Source organism: Triticum urartu, unplaced genomic scaffold (assembly GCF_003073215.2).
Source record: "Triticum urartu cultivar G1812 unplaced genomic scaffold, Tu2.1 TuUngrouped_contig_415, whole genome shotgun sequence".
NCBI classification, from domain to species: domain Eukaryota; kingdom Viridiplantae; phylum Streptophyta; class Magnoliopsida; order Poales; family Poaceae; genus Triticum; species Triticum urartu.
In genome coordinates this window covers 30,106-51,570 of record NW_024114715.1, presented here as the reverse complement: position 1 = coordinate 51,570, position 21,465 = coordinate 30,106, and the positions used below count along the sequence as shown (strand labels likewise).

Genomic DNA, 21,465 nt, shown 5'->3' with positions numbered 1-21,465 from the left:
TGAAGACTCTGTAGGAGTGCGAATCCTTTCCATATCCAAGCATAAAGCCCTCATGTGCTTTTGGTGCAAACTTTGAGGTGTGGTGTGGGTCCTTGATCCAGCACCTTGCTCCAAATACTCTGAAGTAACTGACATTTGGCTTCTTGCCAGTTAGGAGTTCATAAGATGTCTTTGTCAGAAGCTTGTGAAGATAAACACGATTGATTGTATGGCATGCAGTGTCAATGGCTTCAGTCCAGAATTTTCTTGGAGTCTTGTATTCATCTAGCATTGTTCTGGCCATCTCAATGAGTGTTCTGTTCTTGCGTTCGACGATGCCATTCTGCTGTGGCGTGTACGGAGCTGAGAATTCATGTGTGATGCCCAAGGTATCAAGATATGTATCAAGGCCAGTGTTCTTGAATTCAGTGCCATTGTCACTTCTGATGTGCTTTATCTTGGCGCCAAAATTGTTCATAGCTCGATTGGCGAAGCGTCTGAAGACATCCTATACTTCAGTCTTGTAAAGGATTATGTGCACCCAAGTATATCTAGAGTAATCATCAACAATGACAAAGCCATAGAGGCAAGCAGAAGTAGTAAAAGTTGAGTAGTGAGTGGGACCGAAAAGATCCATGTGGAGCAGTTCGAAGGGTTGTGTAGTAGTCATGATTGTCTTCGAAGGATGTTTTGCCCTTGTCATCTTCCCTGCTTCACAGGCACCGCATAAGTGGTCTTTCTTGAACTTGACGCCCTCGATGCCTATGACATGCTTCTTCTTCGCAAGGGTGTGGAGGTTCCTCATGCCAGCATGTCCAAGCCTCCGATGCCAGAGCCAGCATTCTGAAGCCTTTGCTAGAAGACATACTGCAAGCTATGGCCCTGCTGAGAAATCTACCACATACAAATCATCTTTTCTATACCCTTCAAACACTAGAGACTTGTCAGATTCCATTAGTACAAGGCAACGATATTTTCCAAACATTACGATCATGTTCAAATCGCAAAGCATTGAGACAGACATTAAGTTGAAGCCAAGGGATTCAACAAGCATGACTTTATCCATGTGTTGATCCCTTGAGATTGCAACTCTACCTAGACCCAATACCTTACTTTTACCAGTGTCAGCAAATGTGATGTGGCTCTTGTCGGATGGACGTAAGGTTGAGTCCATAAGAAGACTTCTTTTGCCAGTCATGTGATTTGTACACCCACTGTCAATAATCCATTCTGAAGACGCTGGTGTCGTACCCTACAGTGCAGTTAGGGGGATAGGCTTCACCAAGAGCATTGTGAAGCAAAAACATTTGATGAACCAGTGGGTTATGAAAGCTTAGATCCAGGTGAGGACTAATAGGGAGAGTAGCAAGCGATTCAGGTATGAAGTACATAGTAAGACCATTTGGGCATTTGATCTTGTGCCCACAAGATTTTTAAGGTCCCCAGCAATAGCGTCAGAAGATTTTGTTTTTCTGCTGGAGACCTTTCCCTGCAAAAGAGAGTTAAGCTTTCTTAACCACCCACATCTTCAAGGGTGGCTTAGAAGCAATAAGTCTAAGTGCAGCATCTGAGAATTTTGGCTTTGAAGCCTTAGCAAACAGTCTAGCAGGTGGACAATAATACTCATAGGAATAAGCAGAATAATTTTTGGTCATATGAACATGACGATTCGAAGAACCGCTCTCATATTCATATGCCTGAGTATGGTTTCCCTGCAAAACATTTGCGTTAGTGTGACTCAGGTGAGTCCTCTGTTTGTATGAAGCCTTTGGACCATATGAAGCCTTTGGTCTGAGGTTTGTCTTCTTCAAGTGAGGTGTCATGAAGACATTCACAGGAAGATTTTCCAGACACTTTTTCGGAACCCAGATCTTCTTCATAGGCGGTCCATTCCTGCAGTTAGTACCAATGTACCCGGCAAACACCTCACCATTCTGATTCTTAAACAGTTTATAGTTTGCATCAAAGGATTCATCAAAGATAATGGGGTTAGCACAAGTGAAGCCAGATAAATTGGATGGATCTGCTGAAAGTTCCTTTGCAGCAACCCATGTGGTTTTGGGGTACTGCTCAGGTTTCCAGTAAGAGCCATCTGCATTTATTTTCCTCACGAACCCAACACCCTCTTTCCTAGGGTTTCGGTTCAGAATCTGCTTCTTGAGGACATCACATAATGTCTGATGTCCTTTAAGACTTTTGTACATCCCTGTTTCAAGCAATGTCTTCAACCTAGCATTCTCATCAGCAATAGCAGTGGTATCCTCGGCAGAGGGGTTAGTTATCACATCAACAGTTGAAGATACTGCAACAGCAGTAGCAGTGGAACATTCAGCAACAGAAGTAGCATTATCATGCTCAATGCATTTAAGACATGGTGGTTCAAATCCTTCCTGAGTGGGACTGATCTGTTCGGCGCGAAGTGACTCATTTTCCTTTTGAAGATCTTCATGATCCGCTCTCAATTTCTCAAGTTCTTACTTCCTTTGAAGATAATCATAGGAAAGCTTTTCATGAGTTGTTGAGAGAGTATCAAGACGATCTTCAAGTTCCTGATACTTAACGTGAAGGTTTTTTATGTCTTCAATTAAGGATTCAGATCGAGTCATTTCAGCACCCAACAGATCATCGCTTCTGTCTAACAGTTTTTGAATATGTTCCATAGCTTCTGTTGTTCAGTTGCAATTTTAGCAAGTGTTTTGTAGCTGGGTTTTGAATCACAGTCAGAGTCATCATCACTAGATGTTTAATAGCGAGTAGTGCGTGTGTTTACCTTGGCACCGCTTGCCATGAAGCAGTAGGGAGGAGTGGAGTCGTTTTTGTCATTTGCGTCGGTGTCGGTGATGCAGTCATTGTCTTCAGTGTTGAAGATGGACTTGGCGACGTATGCTGTAGCCAGACTCGCAATGCCAGAATCAGACTCCTCCTCAGACTTCACCTCTGCCTCCTCAGATGCGAACTCCTCCTCTGAATCCATCTCCTTGCCAACAAACGCACGTGCCTTGCCAGATGAGCTCTTCTTGTGTGATGAAGACTTTGAGGAAGACTTGGAAGAAGACTTTGAGTATTTCTTCTTCTTCTTGTCGTCAGAATCATATTCCTTGCTCTTCTTCTTCCTTCTGTTCTCATTGTCCCACTTTAGACACTCAGAGATGAAGTGTCCAGTTTTCTTGCACTTGTGACATGTTTTCTTCTTGTAGTCATGAGCAGAAGCTTCATCATTCCTTGAGCTTGATCGTGAAGATTTTCTGAAGCCTTTCTTCTTGGTGAATTTTTGGAACTTCTTCACTAGCATTGCAAGTTCTCTTCCAATGTCTTCAGGATCATCAGAACTGCAGTCAGATTCTTCTTCAGATGAGGAAACAGCTTTTGCCTTCAAGGCACGAGTTCGCCCATAGTTTGGACCGTAGATATCTCTTTTCTCAGAAAGCTGAAACTCATGTGTGTTGAGCCTCTCAAGTATGTCAGACGGATCGAGTGTCTTGAAGTCAGGACGTTCTTGCATCATCAGGGCCGGGATGTCAAACGAACTATCAAGTGATCTCAGCAGCGTCTTGACGATTTCATGTTTGGTGATCTCAGTGGTGCCGAGGGCTTGAAACTCATTTGTGATATCAGTGAGCCGGTCAAATGTGTGCTGAACATTCTCATTGTCATTTCGCTTGAAGCGGTTGAAGAGGTTGCGAAGAACACTGATTCTTTGATCTCTCTGGGTTGAGACGCCTTCATTGACCTTGGAGAGCCAGTCCCAGATCAGCTTGGATGTCTTCAAGGCACTCACACGGCCATACTGTCCTTTTGTCAGATGACCACAGATGATATTTTTGGCAGTAGAGTCCAGTTGAGTGAACTTCTTGACATCAGCAGTAGTGACACCTTCTCCAGCCTTGGAAACGCTGTTCTCGACGACATACCATAGGTCGACGTCAATGGCTTCAAGATGCATGCGCATCTTATTCTTCCAGTAGGGATATTCAGTTCCATCGTAGACGGGGCAAGCAGCGGAGACTTTGATTATCCCTGCAGTCGACATAGCTAAAACTCCAGGTGGTTAAACCGAATCACACAGAACAAGGGAGCACCTTGCTCTGATACCAATTGAAAGTGCGTTATATCGACTAGAGGGGGGTGAATAGGCGATTTTTATGAGAGTCTTCAAAACGTGAGAGTTATGAAGACAAACAGCGAAGATTATGCCTATTACTATGCAGCGGAAGTTAGATTACACTAGGCCAGCCATGGTCATGTATTCAATAGAGTGAAAGCACAATGACAAACAGCTTCAGTGTAATAAGGATCAGGTAGGAAGAAGTTATGAAGCCAAATTGATCATACATTCGCGTTGTGAAGACAAAAGATAAAGCAAGCATGCAATGGCTTCACAATGAGTAATAGTAAGAAAAGGAAGTGAAGATGAAACCAGTGACTTGTTGAAGACAATGATATGTTGGACCAGTTCCAGTTGCTGTGACAACTGTACGTCTGGTTGGAGCGGCTAGGTATTTAAACCTTAGGACACACAGTCCCGGACACCCAGTCCTGAACACACAGTTCAGGACACCAAGTCCTCACCGTATTCTCCTTGAGCTAAGGTCACTTAGTCCTCGCCCAATCACTCTGGTAAGTCTTCAAGGTAGACTCCCAAAACTTCACAAACTTCGTTCACTGGCAATCCACAATGTCTCTTGGATGCTCTGAACGCGACGCCTAACCGTCTGGAGGATTCACAGTCCTCAAGTGTAATAAGTCTTCAGATCACACAGACAAGAAGACTTAAGTGATGCCCAATTTACTCTGGCTCTAGGTGGTCAGGGCTTTTCTCCTCACTAGGAATTTTCTCTCAAAGGCTTCGAGGTGGGTTGCTCTCAAACGACAAAAGCCATGCACTAAAATCTAAGCAGCCTACCGTTTATGGTTATGAGGGTGGGCTATTTATAGCCACTTGGCAACCCGACCTGATTTGTCCGAAATGACCCTGGGTCACTAAGGAACTGACACGTGTCTCAACGGTCAGATTTCAAACTCTCATGGCAACTTTACTTGGGCTACAAGCAAAGCTGACTTGTCCGGCTCTGGACAAGACTCGCTCTCATTGTCTTCGCTCGAAGACATAGGTTTTTGATTTAGGCATCACTTCAGTCATTCTGACTGGTTCTCCTGGACCCCACTTAACAGTACGGTGGTTTCTATGACTCAACACAAAAGAAAAAGAACTACGAAAGATCTAAGTCTTCGAGCTCCATAAGCTTCATAACGTGTCTTCTTTTGTCATAGTCTTCAATGTGAATATCTTCATATACCACCTTTGTCTTCAATGTCTTCATACATTTTTAGGGGTCATCTCTGGTAGTAAAACCGAATCAATGAGGGAGAAACACATTAGTCCCTCAGCTAGGTTTGTCGTCAATACTCCAAAACCAACTAGGGGTGGCACTAGATGCACTTACACACAGCAACTGGAACTGGTTCAACAAATCATTGTCTTCAACAAGTCACTGGTTTCATCTTCACTTCACTTTACTTACTGTTACTCCTTGTGAAGTCATTGTATGTTTGCTCTATCATTTGTCTTCACTGAGTGACTGCATGTTCTGTTTGGCTTCACAATATCTTCCTACCTGATCCCTACTACCTAGCTGCTATTAGTCTTTGTGCTTTCACTTCATTGAATACTTGACTATGGTTTGCCTAGTGTAGTCTACCTTCCGCTGCATGGTAATAGGTTCAATTTTATCGTTTGTCTTCAAAACTCCCATGTTCTGAAGACTTTCATAAAAATCGCCTATTCACCCCCCTCTAGTCGATATAACGCACTTTCAGACGCATCACCAACCCCCGACACTTTTCCAGCCCAGAATCCCAGCTGCTGGCATTCTCCCTCTTTATGTAAACCTTGTAAAATAAGAGATAATAGGCATAAGTATTGTGACATAATGTGTAATAACAACCCATAATGCAATAAATATCGATATAAAAGCATGATGAAAAATGGACGTATCACGCCTCGGAGGGGGCGTAGGCACTCGACGGCGGTCATCACGGTCGAGCCGACGATCATGCTGCTCGCGGTTCCGACCCGAGTACTGCCGTTGGCGATCTTGAGCTGTGAGCCAACTGAACGGTGTCAGCTACCACAGATCTGCTATGAATTCTATTATGCGACCGAGACACTGCCGTGTTCTGCTCTCCTACCGCTCGGAGCAATGCTCTAATCTGCATCAAGCCCTTGCCAGCCTCCAACTGGGACAGCTGAATAAACTCCGCTATACGTGCTGCAGCGGTAAGATTTTGAATCGGAGTGCGGTATACCCGCGGTTCCGGTGGAAACAATTGCCGTTGTCGTCGACTGGACTCGGGGATCTGCCGTCGAGCACGTTCGTCGAGTGAACGCTGAAGATTCTCCAGACGAGTGCGCTCAACCAAGGTGGCCAAACGCACAGCCTCCAAGGCCCGAGCCTCAGAGGTTTCTCCAACAACGGGCGTGTGCAGGGCCTCCATATTGTGGAGGTGAAGTTCCTCCCTCTGCTGAGAAGAGAGAGTTTCGGGATGGTATTCTTCGTGAATGCGCGACGGCTCGCCGCCGCCATCGTTGCTGCCGTTGCGACGCATGCCAGGCGGGCTGCGGGGTGTGTCGACCATCAGGACCTCTGCCGCGGGGTTGCTGCTGTCGCACTCGGACAAGGTCTCAACGGAGCCAGTCGAACATGTCGTAAAGAGATTCGTCGGGCTTGATTGCCGCGACTTGAGGGGTGGCCGACTGGCGCGCCACCGCGTGCTTCACCCAGCGCTGAAGCCGCGACCGACCAGATCGCTTGCAACGACGAGCGGCTGGGATCGAAGGCGCTGCGGGAGCCGACCTATACTGAGTCGACGGTTTCCGCAAAAGGACGCCGCAAACACACGCACGAAAGTGCGTCACCTCGCGGACGGGGAGCGCTTCGACGTCGAGAGGGGCTTCTTGGAGCCAAGCAGAGTCGTCGGCGATGAAGACGAGCGCGCTGAGACTGAATTTCACGACCCTCAGCCAAACCTCCGCCAGAAACCATGACGAAAGGAATCGGAGAAAATTGCAACCTCACCGGAAAGTCGCTAATACACCAGCCCCAAGGTGGGCGCCAACTGTCGTGGTTCTAAGTCTGACAGTAAAGTAGGGGGGTAGGAATGTAGAGGCAAGATCCTAGCTACGGTGAGATTGTGAACACAGGATTTACGAGTTCAGGCCCTTCTCGGAGGAAGTAACAACCCTACGTCTTGGTGCCCGGAGACTTGGTCGATTGGAATATGTGTGAAGTCACAGGGGGTGCGAACCCTTGTGCCAGAGGAGGGGTGGCTTATATTGAGTGCGCTGGACCCCTCCAGCCCTCAATTACACAGGGTTTAAGGTACATAAAGATTGGCGTTACTGATAACGCCAACAATAAAGATACATGAATGATTATTAAGTCTATAAGGTAACGCCAGACCGTTGCCGTACAGAGTGACCTTATATCTTCTAGCTGTCGAGTGATTCTTGGTACGGTCGAGTGAGTACTCCTTGGTCGAGTGAGCTTGAATCTTCCGAGTGGAATGTTTATGGTCGAGTGAATGATGGTATCCCTTGAATGCTTCTGACTTTAGTCCAGTATCCTTGGGGAGGGTGTCTAGGTCAAGCCTATGACCCTACTCTAGGTACATGTCGTCGTCAGTGGCTAGGGTTCGCTTGAGTCGTTCCTGGAGGTAGGGCGAGTGAGCGAAGGGAAAACTGATCTCTTTCATAGCATCGTCATTGTAACCTTTTGAAATGTACAAATTCTGATAGAAAGTTCAGACTCATTATAACCTTGCAAAATGTATAAATTCTCATAGAAACTATGGATCTCCTCCTTAATTTCATCATGATCAACACACACTTGCCATCAGCCTTATGTAAAGAGGTGATCCTATTAATCATCTTCCTTCGCAACGCACGGGTGTGGAAATCTTTTGTATTCCGGTCGCCTGCTTGAATAACTTGGACTATATATATTTGTTTCATTCATATCTCTTCTTAACGAAGGGTCTCCTGTAGCTGAGCTGTAACAAAAATTTCTTCTGTAGATGGCTCCTATCAATGGGAACTATCCGGTGCACCGATACTTGTGGTGCTACCGGTGCACCAGACCTTCTAGTACATTTTAAAATGTTCCAAAAACATGAAAATAAATTGATCACGCTCACGCAACATTAATGTTTGTTGTCACAAAATTTTAAATCAAAATTCAAAACACTGCTTGATATAAAAAATGATAAATTTGATATCAATGTGGTAATGGGCCAAATCTAAAGCCAACTATATTTAGTACTCCCTCCGTTTCTAAATATTTGTCTTTTTAAAGGTTTCAAATGATGACTACATACGAAGCAAAATGAGTGAATCTACACTCTAAAATATGTCTATATACATTCGTATGTGATGACCATTTGAAATTTCTAGAAAGACAAATATTTAGAAACAAAGGGAGTATTAAAATTTGCACTTTTGTATCTCAAGCAAATACTACCGGCCAAACCGACCCAAACACAGTAGCTCCGCTCGTCCACCATCAGTCATTTTCGGGCGAAAGTCCCAAGGGCAGCGCGCGCGGGAAACCGCAAACCCACCGCACCAGCGCGCGCTCGACGAAATGCCGCCGCCGCCGCGGCAGGACTTCCCGCCGTTCCCTTTCGTGCCGTACCCGATCCAGACGGAGTTCATGTCCTTCCTTTACAGCGCCCTCTCCTCCGGGCCCCGCGCCCTCGCCCTCCTCGAAAGCCCCACCGGTAAGCTCTGCTCTGCCGCCTTCCCCTCATCCTCCACCACCAAGACCCTAACGATTCAGCCTCCCCGCGTTGCCGCAGGCACCGGAAAGACCCTCAGCATCATCTGCAGTGCGCTCCAATGGCTCCTTGACCACCGCGACGCCGCCTCGCTGGGCCACCCCGAACGGGCCAATGGCTCCGCCCCCGCTGCTGTCGGCGGCGAAGACGACGAGCCCGACTGGATGCGGGATTTCACACTGCAGCCGCTGCCGCCTAAGAAGGACATCAGGAAGAAGTCGGAGACTCACCCGTCCAGGAGGCATGGAACGAAGAAAGTGGGGGGTTCGGAGAAATCTGAGCGAATTCGGGAGAATGACGAGGAGGAGGAATTCTTGCTTGACGAGTACGAGAGCGATGACGGGGAGGGCACAGGACGGCAGGCCGGGAAGCGGGCACATTGTGGTGGTGCTAGTAGTAGTAGTAGTAGTGAGAGCGAGGATGATGAGGATGAAGAGGAGGCCACTCCCAAGGTGTATTTCACCAGCCGTACGCATTCGCAGCTCTCGCAGTTTGTCGGGGAGCTCAAAAGGACGAATTTCTCAGGGAAGCTCAGGACAGTGTGCTTGGGATCCAGAAAGAGCTTGTGTATTAACATGGGTGAGTGGATTATGTGGTTATCTTTGTTCTTCTATTTTTGGGGCTGGGATTGTGCTTAGTTCATCTGTGGTGCGTTTGCTTACAGATGTTCAGAAGCTCGGGAGTGCAAACCGGATCAACGAGAGGTGCTTGGAACTGCTAAAGAACAAGAAGAGCAGCAAAATTAAGGCATGTGTCAATTACGTCAAATTAATTTGCAATGCTCAGCTGCTCTGTTAGATACATTATCTTTGATTGACTTCTGCACCCAAATTTGGCTGTTTCTTGCACGTTTAGGGCTTGTCATGCTCATGAGGTACTAATGTTGTTTCCCGACTGTAATTTCTTCCAAGATTTCGAGCTGAACATTAGTTTTGTCAATTCTCAGTGGAAGTAGAACTAGATTTTTTTATTTTTTTTGAAAAGGGGATTACCCCGGCCTAAATTGGTAGTGGAACTAGATATGCATTGAGTTATTTTTTCCCATACTTCCATTCAGTGTGATTGCACAGGAAAGTGTATGGTTATCACTTGTCATATTTGTATGTGCTGGGTTGTTAAATACCATTAATATGCTGCCAATTTATAACTTTATTATTAACTGCTAGTAAGTTTATGGGGCTGCAAATATTCAGGTCGAGGGTGATAACAAGAAGGGACGCCAAACAAAGGCCTCTTGTCGGTGCCCAATGTTAGGAAACAGAAGTCTGCAGAAACAGTTCAGGAGTGAAGTGTCCGACCATGGTCCATTGGACATTGAGGATTTGGCACAACTTGGAAGGAAGATTGGAACATGTCCTTACTACGGTGCACGTGACATGGTCCGCTCAGCTGACCTTGTAGTACTTCCTTACCAGTCTTTGTTGCTGAAGTCTGCTAGAGAATTACTTGGCCTTAATCTGAAGAACAGTGTTGTCATCATAGATGAGGCTCACAACTTAGCAGACTCCCTTACTAGCATGTACAACTCAAAGGTCGAATCTTCTCAGGTGAGGATCTTTTTGTTCTGAGTTCTAGGTTCCTAACATCTGTTGGAAACCGCACTATGACGCATCTCATTCCACACACTATACAGAATTAGTCTGACTGTATAATGGTACTCTAGCTTCATAATTTCGTTTGCTTTGCACATTCAATAGTGTTATCCAAGATCCGAACATGTGCTGTATGTATGTTTACTGTATATAAGGAGACCTAAGCAAACAGAGTTTTCTGGTAGAGAGCTTGACTTGACTCAGTTGTGTTGTTGTGGCAGACAACAGGATACTAAAAATGATATTTATTGGTCCATTTTTAAGATTTCCTTTACTAAGCAAAACGTAATTAACAAATGAACTGAGACTGTTTGCTTCCAGTTGTGGAAACTAACATAATTTTCTGATTCTCATTTTCGTTAGTTGAGGGCAGTCCTTTCCCACCTGGAGGCATATCTCGATAGATTTCAGAATGTTCTGGGAGCTGGAAATCGACGTTACATCCAGACCTTGACAGTTCTAACACGGTCATTCCTACGATGTTTGATAAGTAATGAAGATTGTTCCTCCGCTGTGACCTCTATGACTATAAATAAGTTCTTATTCTCCCTTGATATTGATAACATAAACATAGTAAAACTTTGTTTGTATCTGAAGGAAAGCAATATAGTCCACAAGGTGAAATATTTCTTCGACTACATTTCCACTCAGTCTTATTGTGCCTAGAATCTATATCCATTGACTAATGATATGCAGGTTAGTGGATATGTGTTAGAGTACGTAATGGGCCTAATGGGCCCGTTAGTCTTAGGGTTAATTAGAGATAAGAGTCGCTTTCTTAGGGGTCAAGTAAGCCTTGCTTGGGAGTCAAGTAAACCTCTCTATATAAAGAGAGGAGATGTATCAATCTAATTAAGCAAGAATTAAGAAGGAAATCCTTCCATCTTGCCCGGCCGTGGGCAAAAGGCCCCCGGCCGGTCTTCTTGCGCCCTCCTTCTAGCAGCGCCATAACAATTTGGTATCAGCTAGCTTCGGTTCGATCATGTCTTCACCGCCGCCCAACCCGTCTCTTCCGCTGTCGGTCACGATCGTCGCCCCGCTCCTGCCCGCGCCGGGATCCTCCGTCGCGCCCGCCCCCGTCGTCCTCACCCCGGAGGTGTCCGGGGCGCTGCGGGACCTAACACAGGCGGTCCAGGAGATCCACCTGTTCTTGGCCGGGTCCTATGGGCCGCACCCGACTGTGCCGCCCATCACCGCCACCGCGCCGCCGTGGCTACCGTGGCAGCCGCCGCACCAAGCGGCCCCCGCCGCGCTCGCCGGGCTGCTGCAGCAGCCGCTGCAGCTGCCATCCATCGCCCCGTCCTGGCTGTCGTGGCAGCCGCCGCACCAGGCGGCCTTCGCCGCACTCGCCGGGTCACTGCAGCTGCCATCCATCGCCACCACCGCCCAGCCCTGGCTGCACTAGCAGCCGCCGCTCCTGCCGGCCTCCGCCGCGCCCGGCGCTCCGCCGCAGCAGCCGCTGCCGCTGCCCGGTGCGCCACCGCCGCAGCCGCTGCCGCAGCCACCGCCGGTTAGCTCCGGCCCCGCATCGACCGCGCCGGCGGGAGTCCCGCTCCACCAAGTCCAGTCCCCGCCGTCGCCGTCACCGCTTCCGTCTTGGATCGCTACCCGCCACGTGTCGGCGGCGGTGAGGCTGCAGGCTACTGCGTGCGGCCTCCTAGCGCGTCGGCGTGTGCGAGAGATGCGTGGTCTGCAGCTGCCGCTCCTCCAAGTTGACCTTCGCTGCACAAAGGACCTCGATCTCATCCGCTGCGCCGGGGATCTTGGGCATGCGGTTTCCCCCACGGGCAGCGGGCATGCTGTTTTCCCCACGGGCAGCGACCTCCAAGTCTGCGACATTGGCGGTTGGGGGGGCGCACCCCTCCTCGTCATTCTCCATCGCAAGCCCCCCACTCTTCCCTGTGCGGTGCAGACCAACAGTCGTCTGGCAGGAAGAAGGCATGGTGTCACCGACAACAACGCACCACGTAGCACCACTGCATTCCGTCACCAGGCGCCGCAAGGGCGCCTCTGCTGGTCACTCTTGCGACCACTTCCAGGTGGCCATACACATGCACTCCTTTTGTCCAGATGGTGTCCATGGGATCCAGGTGGCTGTACACGTGCACGTCCGACGTGCGGATGGTATCCACTTTTTGTTAAGAGGTCCAAAATAAATCGTCCCAGTCCATTTCAGGTTGAGAATAATAAAACAAGCCGAGATGTAAAAGGCTTGTTTTTAGGTGTTAGGTTTGGGTTGCGTCGAGTCATGGTTATAAGTTGGTTAGGCTGCAGCTTGAGGACAAGCTGCATGTCCAGGTGGGGTGTAGTGTTAGAGTACGTAATGGGCCTAATGGGCCCGTTAGTCTTAGGGTTAATTAGAGATAAGAGTCGCTTTCTTAGGGGTCAAGTAAGCCTTGCTTGGGAGTCAAGTAAACCTCTCTATATAAAGAGAGGAGATGTATCAATCTAATCAAGCAAGAATTAAGAAGGAAATCCTTCCATCTTGCCCGGCCGTGGGCAAAAGGCCCCCGGCCGGCCTTCTTGCGCTCTCCTTCTAGCAGCGCCATAACAATATGCCAACAAATTATTTATCACCGAAAATGGTGTGGGCAATTTGAATCATGGACAGCAACATGGTGAAGGAAGCAGTATAACAAGCTTTCAGGCTTTGACTGACCTTTTACGCTCTCTACTGTACTGCAATGACGATGGAAGAATCATAGTTGCACGACACAAGCCTGGTGGGCAACCTGAAGATGCATATATTAAATTCGTGATGCTTTGTGCAGAGAAAACATTTTCTGAGGTGATGTACCTTGCTCCATATGTTGCTTGGAGACAAGAGTTGTCCTATTTCACGTAAGTATTTATAGATCTTTCCTCTTGCAGGTTACAGATGACGCACATGCTGTTATTCTGGCTGGTGGAACCCTCCAGCCTATTGAAGAAAAAAGGTTGCGCCTGTTTCCAGGCTTATTGCCTAGTGATATAAAATTCTTCTCATGCAACCATATTGTTCCCCCTGAGAGTATTCTTCCTATAGCTGTTACATGTGGGCCTTCAGGCAAGAAATTTGATTTCAGCCACAGTTCAAGGAGCTCTCTTAACATGGTCTGTATACCTCGAGTCATTTCTCCTTTACTCTTGCTACTCTAATATTTCTGAGAATGCCATTTTATTAGTTTATCTTGCAATGGGCACTGCTTTGTGCCTTCTGGTTAATATATACTCCCTCCGTTCCTAAATATAAGTCTTTTTAGAGATTCTAATATGGACTACATACGGAGCAAAATGAATGAATCTACACTCTAAAATACGTCTATTCGTCCGTATGTGGTCCATATTCAAATCCCTAAAAAGACTTATATTTAGGAACGGAGGGAGTAAATACCAATGCATACATATTTATTTTTAACAAAATAATTAGGACCTAATGTTTATTGCAGTACTCATTGTGTGATTTGTCTATAGAAGTAATCCAGGATTGTACCACTCTGTTAAAGTATATTTGCAACTTTTAATCCATGCGACCCTCTTTGTTTCTTAATATTCTTTGCTGTTAGAACTTGCTAAAATACACATGCTTAATTGCCCTGGTATATTTGGTTATATTTCATTATGAAATGTAAATGCCAGCCTTCTAAATGAGTGCATGAATTGCTGTGTCCAAACTCTTTACCAACAGCCAAGTCTTGTTCTATAAAACATACCATGCTAACTTATACTCCCTCCGTTCCGAATTACTTGTCGCAAGTATGGATGTATCTAGATGTATTTTAGTTCTAGATACATCCATTTCTACGACGAGTAATTTGGAACGGAGGGAGTAGGTTATATTTGCTCTTGTGTTAATAATTTTTTGGGAAAATTTTGTTTTTGCCACTCTAGATTTTGCCAATTTTCCTTATGCCATTCTAGATTTTGACATTTCACTTTTGCCACACATAGCTTTTTACAATTATCACAATTACCTTTCTGTGGCAAAAGCTAAATAATTTTATTTCATTTTTGCCACTCTTAGTTTTTGAAATGTATCACAATTGCCACTCTGAAAATGTTGCTTTGGCCACTAGAATGGCGATTGTGATAATTATCAAAAACTAAGAGTGGCAAAAGTGAAATGTCAAAATCTAGAGTGGCATAAGGAAAATTGGCAAAATCTAGAGTGGCAAAAACAAAATTCCCCAATTTTTTTGGTAATATGCTCTACTCAAAGGCACGTTATTTTTGTGCCTATTCTTATCTGCTTATCTTTGCAGATCGAAGAGCTTGGACGTTTTCTTTGCAATATAGTGACAATAGTACCAGAAGGAATAGTAATGTTTCTCTCTTCCTACGAATATGAAAAACAAGTTTATGATGCATGGATGGCTTCAGGCACAATTTCTAAGATTTCTAAGAAGAAACACGTGTTCAGAGAACCAAGAAGCAGTGTTGATGTCGAGGTGATACTCAACAAATACAAGGAGGCAATTCAATCCTGCAGCAAAGGTTCAGGAGACACTAGTGTTAACGGGGCACTTTTATTGGCTGTTGTCGGTGGGAAGATCTCTGAAGGTATAAACTTCAGTGATGGCATGGGTCGTTGTGTTCTGATGGTTGGATTGCCTTATCCAAGTCCAGATGATATTGAACTGATGGAGACAATAAAACACATTGGAAACTATTCTACCTCATCTGTGATTGGAGATGATAAGCCCTTCAACGGAAACGATGAATGCAAGCTTGAGCCTGGCTTTGATGTACTAAGGAAGAGCGGTAAAAGTGGCCGAGAGTACTATGAGAACTTATGCATGAAAGCTGTGAATCAGTCTATCGGTAAGCTGATGTGTCATCTTAAGTCTTAAAACTATTTTGCTTTAGTTCTGTTCTTAAATGATGAACTAATTTGCTTGCAGGTAGAGCAATCAGGCATGTAAATGACTATGCTGCAATGCTGTTGGTTGACTCACGTTATGCACACACCTCATCAAGCAGGGGTTTCTCTTGCCCCGTTGAAAAGCTACCCCAGTGGATCAAGACACGACTCACTTGCGGTCAAAACTATGGGGAAGTTCATAGATTGTTGCTTCAGTTTTTCAAAATCAACAAACAAATACATTGAAATATTACAGATGTTGCTACATTTAATTAAGCCAAGCCCGTACAGGCTTGCACAAACGTAATGCATTTTTGTTTGGCTGATATCAGTGCAATGCGCATATGTGTAGCTACCTACTGATGACCAACTGTTCGAAGGTACTGTTAGCACTTGAAATCCCATGTTATCGGTGGCTGATACTCCCACCGTCCGGAAAAACTTGTCCCAAGCTTTTCTTTCAAATGGATGTATCTAGCACCAACTTAGTGCTAGATACATTTTTTTGAAGGACAAGCTTTTTCAGACGAAAGAAGTATCAGTTATCAAAGGTATGTGTACACCTGTTGTTTTCCCACACACAGATCCGTGAAGCACCACACCATAGTTAAATTCCCTAAGGCTTTATTCAGTTCCACTGGAATCAAACCTCCTAATCCATTAAAACTATGTTTTCTCTTCTACTTAATTAATGAGATGAGGCAAAGCTTTTGCCTCTGTTTCAAATAAAATAAAATATGTACAGCTAGTCTGTTCGGTTAGACCCGGCAAACCTCCCACCACTGGCCTTTGTACATTGGAGCTACCAAACGTCACACGCAATTAACTCAACGGCGGAGCTATGTGTATTCTTCGCCACCACACACACACGCACACACACATTCCGTCTAGCTCTGCCACTGAATTAACTTGCTACAAAAATATACATCCATGCACCAAATTAACCAAACGTCACACGGCAAGCTTTCTAGAGCTTGATAATTTAGAAGGAAAAACAAAGATCAAACCCGAACAACACAACATGCACTTTGAATATTTAGAAGTCGAAAAATGACCCTAATCAACAATCGTTGTTGTACAATTATTATTTTCCCGAGCTCGCTCAAGTTTCCCCGTACCAAACTAACGACTCTCATCCTGCACATTGGCAATGAAGGACAATTAGTCCACATCAAAGGACTAATACGAGCAGTAGAGAGGGGCGTTTTGGTGGACGAGCTGCATGGAGGCCGCTATCTGGAGCGGTCGTCTTGGCGCTGCGATGCGTGATGGCTGCTGTTTTTACTATATACGAGACCTATTTAGTGCGTATACAGATGTGCCGCATAGTCATGTTCACAATTTGTACGTGGGCCAGCGATTTCGGCCCCGCCTCGCACGCACAAGATGTGCTACCTGGGCGGCTTTGAAAATTGGCCCACTACGCGGCCTGGGAGTAGGTGGGGGTGGTTCGGGAAATAAATGTATCTGTTGGGCCTGTCCAACCATAGCGACGACCATTAAGCCGTCTGTGGTCGTGCATGGGCACTAGAACCGGGCCAGGTGACCGCCGCTTCTCGCCATGGACGGCATGGAGTTCTTCTTCGAGGATTCTGGAGCTGGGTAAAGTTCTCTAAAAATTCCTATTTCGCGCCAAAGTTTCCGCTGATGGGTGTGGTTTTGTGAACTGGATTTCGATTTTGGACTGTAATTTCCCCCGTCTTGTTCTTATAAGAGTCAGATCTGGCTGTCCTCTTGACTGCCTTCGCAGGCTCGTGCCGCGCTTGGACGGCGGTGACTTCCTACGAGATTTAGTTGCCGGCGTGGACCTGCCTGGTGGCGGCACCAGTGGGAGTGCTGACGCTGACGAGGTCTTGACTTCTTCTCTGCCGATGGGGCTAGTTGGAGGACTGAAGGATTACGAAGGGCGCGAGGATACAGGTGAAACAATGCTCACTGGGAGGGGGCGCGGCTCGTCTGATCTTGGCGGCGAAGGTGTGGGCGACTCCTGCGAGATAGGCGATACAGAAGTTGCATCTGGCGCAAAGGATAACGATACAGTCGAAGAGGGCGTCGCAGTGTCAAACGCAAATCAGTCTTGTTGGACCAAGAGGTAATTTTACCGTTCCCTGAACTTTTAGCCTCTTCGCTGGTTTTAATGATTTTGCCCTGATCTAGAATTTATGCCTATCGGTTTGGCTAATAGATTTGCTGCGATGCTGTTCATCTCATGGCTTGTCTTACTAGTCGCTGGACCAAAACCTGAAAATTACTGAAGTATATGAGTATTGTAAATATCTGAAAAAAGTACAGTAATCTAGCAGCACCAGGACGTTCATGCCCCAGATGCAGGATATGCTATGTCGATTTCAAGCCATGGCTAGCGTGCCCAGATTACAGATAATGAATGATTTTGCAGACTGAAAAAAGAAAACCCATAACCATCTCTTGTTTTCTTTTTTTGGTCGGTACAAGTGATTTTTTTTTTGTGAATTGCTTGATGATAAATGTATAGCTATGTTTGAGACACCATAACCATCTCCTGTGTCATCTATGGGCAGCGATATTATGGTCGCCACTGTATTTGCTTTTCTTTCAAACCAATTAAAATCTGATTGGGTTGTGTGCCATTCTTCGCAGGGTTAGAGTTGGGAAAGCGGCTGATGTGAGGGAGCCCAGCTCTTCGAGGATGACTGCCCTTGAAGCTTCTGTCCGTGCATTTGTCGATAAAAAAATCTGGAAATGTTGTCAATCCGTCTATTGGGACTAGCTTTGATTCTGTCGAAGAGGGCTACGAGTTTTACAATTTGTATTCATGGGAGGTCGGTTTTGGTGTCCGCTATGCAAAAAGCCGTTTGAATGTACACCGGAAAAAGTGCATGCAAGAGATAGTGTGTGCCTGTGCGGTGAGTAACTAGGCAGAACAGCATTCTCTTGTATTTTGATGCTTCTGTCACATATATTTACTAACAAAAATTGGCATGTCTTTTGTCTGCACGCTTGTTTCCTGCAGGGTAAGCCATTGCAGGCCAACAGTCGGTCAACGAGGTGTGGCTGCAATGCCATGATAAGATTGCTGAGGTCGGATGATGGTGGATGGTATGTATGTGAGCACAGGTCAGAGCACAACCATGCTTTATCTGTCATTTGTGGAGAGAAATTGCACTGGAAGTCGCACCGACACATAGATACCTATACGAGGGACCTGGTTAAGCAGTTGAGAGAGAATAATATCAGCATTAGCAAGGTGTATAATGTTGTAGGGAGTTTTTTTTTGGCACGATTAGGGACGTGCCATTCACAAAACGGTCCTTAAAAACACTATGTGGAAAACTGAACCGGGAACAGTCGCTAAATGATGCAACAAAAACCATAGATGTGTTCAACGACATGCGGGCAGAGGACCTAGAATTTAAATACAGTGTCCAGGTGGACACCGAGGGCAGAATTAAGACACTGATGTGGGCGACTGGTAGAGGCATTGAGCAGTTCAAGTGTTTCGGTGATGTCGTGACGTTTGATACGACCTATAAGACAAACCTGTACGACATGCCATTTGGCCTATTTGTTGGTGTTAACAATCATTTCCAGAGTGTCATTTTTGGAGGTGTACTGATGAGTGATGAGAAGGTGGAGACTTTCAAGTGGATATTCACAGAGTTCTTCCAAATGCTAGCAGCGCCACAGCCTAAAACTATCTTAACAGGTAACACACCCTGCGTAAAAACAGAAAAAGAATTGCGCATTGATTTACATCAATATGCTGTGATCCGTCTTATAGGTATAAAAGTTTAATGCTCTTGCTTGATTTTCTATATTGTTGATACATACCAAGCTCGTTCGATGGAAATTGCAATAGCTGACATGATACCGCGGACTGTACATCGTTGGTGCAAATGGCACGTACTGAAGAAAGCAAAGGAGAGCCTTGGAGCACTGCTTGCAAAAGGGAGTGAATTCAAGCCAGAGTTCAGCAAACTAGTCCACCATACAGTTAGTATTGATGAGTTCGAGAATGGGTGGGCTTGCATGTTGGAGAAATATGGGCTGCAAAAAAATGCATTCCTGACCCAGTTGTACGAGGTGAGGGGGAAGTGGGCAAAGCCATACTTTATGGATGTATTTTGTGCGAAAATGACAAGCACACAACAAAGCGAGAGTGCAAACCACCTTCTGAAAGGATATGTGCCACCGGGTTGCCCCATGCACTTGTTCATCAGGCAACATGAGAAGATGCAATTTGACCGCGATTCCGAAGAAAGTTACCAAGAGAAAAGGACAAAACTGGTGAGATGCAATTGGTCCCTATAACATAAGAAACAACTGTGATTAACGAATACTAAAAATCTTTTGTTATATGATCATCATTTGCAGGGTGGGGTTGTCCTGAAGCAAAATATCCCAATTGAGGTACATGCGTCGGAGGTGTACACCAGGACAATGTTTGAGAAATTTGGTGAAGTGTTGTATGGATGTGGATCTTATGACCTAATAGAAGTCAAGCCACGCTTGGAGTACATTGCTAGGCACATCAAATTTCAGTCAAGGGAAAAATGGTGCAAGAACGAGTTTGTGATCACTGTGAGCGAGGCAGCCGACGAGTTCAAGTGTGAGTGTGGGACGTTTGAGCACTATGGAATGGTGTGCAGCCATGCACTTAAGGTGAGTGATCGCACATCCTCTTCCTTAATTGCAATATTTTTTTCTAAAAATTGCGGCAAGCTCCCTACATTTGCTATAGATAGTTTTGAAAGCACCGGAATAATGACTCTGTTTTTCATGGATGCTGGTTTTCAGGTGATGATACACCTAAAACTGCGTGAGCTCCCTGCGAAGCATGTGCTGAAGCGATGGACAAAAGACGCGAGAGATATACTGCCGCCAGAGTATTTGCGCTACCAAAAGGATCATGGGCCACTCAAGTATTCCTCTCGCCGACACAACACTTTATACCTCTTGGCGCTGGATGTTGTTAAGTTAGGTGACAGCAATGTGGAAGCATATGCTCTTGCTGAGGAAAAACTGCGACATGTCAAAGTGCAGCTGGAGCCAGTTGCTGCTGTGAGGGATGGACTTGGGTTGTCTGATAAGGAGCTGGCCGCAGATTCAGCGGGTTCCGGCGTTGGTAACAAGCAGCACTTTGGTCGACCTGAGTCTGAGCACACCATTTCACAGGGATTGGATGTGTTCCCAGCTGCATCAAAGAAGCGGCCGGCTGGGCGCCCTACAACCAGCCGTGACAAGCCTCCATATGAACAACCATCAAAGAGGACTAGGTTTTGTTCAATATGCAGACTTCAGGGGCACAAGAGCACGACATGCCCTGCAAGGGGTGATGTGCCAAAGGCGCCCCGGAAATCTCCTCGCTGCTCAAAATGTGGTTTGACCGGGCATAGGAAGAACACATGCAGCAACCCCCCAAAAGTATGAAAATTCAGAAATTTTAGTGTTTTTTCCGTTGTTATCCTGATGGTATGCATTTGTCTATGTGACCCCTCTGCTGTTAGAAGCCATACCTAATTTGAACATCTAGAAAAGCGAGGGTCGTGCACTGTGTCTGGCACTATCTGTTTGCTTATGATGTCGACTCATCTCCGGCTGTTGACACATTTGTTTAATTTCCTGTCTTAAGTCAATTAGAAAAAGATCGTGTGCTGTGGGCAAGCTATTAAGATTCTCATTAATATTTCATATATTTCTCTGTTGACAAAATTGTTAAATTTTCTGTTTGAAGTCAGTTGGAAAAAATATTGTTTGATGCGCATAATATTGTCTCACATTGTGAGTTAACCTTGGTCAAAAAAATCATTCTCTTCGTTGACCCCCCGCCGCGTAAAAATGACGGGAGAAGAAGGTTGTACGTATGAATGATGAAAAATTGTGCTGCAAAAGCAGTGAAAGCTGAAAAAATACAAAGAAATAAATTGATGTGCTCAAGAAAAACTCCCACTGTGTTGAAAAAAAGAAATAATTGAACAAGGGTGGCAGAAAAAAAAATGATGCAATGCAAGCTTGTTGTGCGAACGATGCATGCATGGGCCATATGTGTGTCGTTGGGGGCATGCTTCGATGGGCCGGAGTGCACTTTCGGCCACTGGGTTGAAAAATTCTCATCACTGGATGTATAGTCTGTCTGCGGCTTTGCGGTCTTGCGAGAAAAAAATAAAGTAAATATAGGTTATTGCGGATTGCCAGCTGGGAATAACCAGGCATGCAGCTCCTGCATGCTTCTGACCGGCCATC

The 21,465-nt window shown here is 45.8% G+C and overlaps 1 protein-coding gene and 1 pseudogene across 2 annotated transcripts; both read left to right on the top strand.

Moving 5' to 3' along the window:
• The first annotated feature begins 8,558 nt into the window (after positions 1–8,558).
• LOC125527510 (ATP-dependent DNA helicase DDX11-like) lies at positions 8,559–15,606 on the top strand. Of its 2 annotated transcripts, XM_048692022.1 has the most exons (10): positions 8,559–8,754; positions 8,833–9,390; positions 9,476–9,558; positions 10,005–10,358; positions 10,767–11,021; positions 11,100–11,111; positions 12,961–13,191; positions 13,275–13,496; positions 14,645–15,203; positions 15,284–15,606. In XM_048692022.1, exons 1-10 carry the CDS (start codon positions 8,619–8,621, stop codon positions 15,487–15,489), a joined length of 2,616 nt encoding a protein of 871 aa, XP_048547979.1. In that variant the 5' UTR covers positions 8,559–8,618; the 3' UTR covers positions 15,490–15,606. The 2 variants fall into 2 exon arrangements, with proteins under 2 accessions (XP_048547979.1, XP_048547981.1); XM_048692024.1 differs by lacking the exon at positions 10,005–10,358 and having other exon boundaries at positions 8,561–8,754.
• A 1,198-nt stretch (positions 15,607–16,804) lies between these two features.
• On the top strand, positions 16,805–20,652 carry LOC125527509 (annotated as a pseudogene).
• The last annotated feature ends 813 nt before the right edge of the window (positions 20,653–21,465 follow it).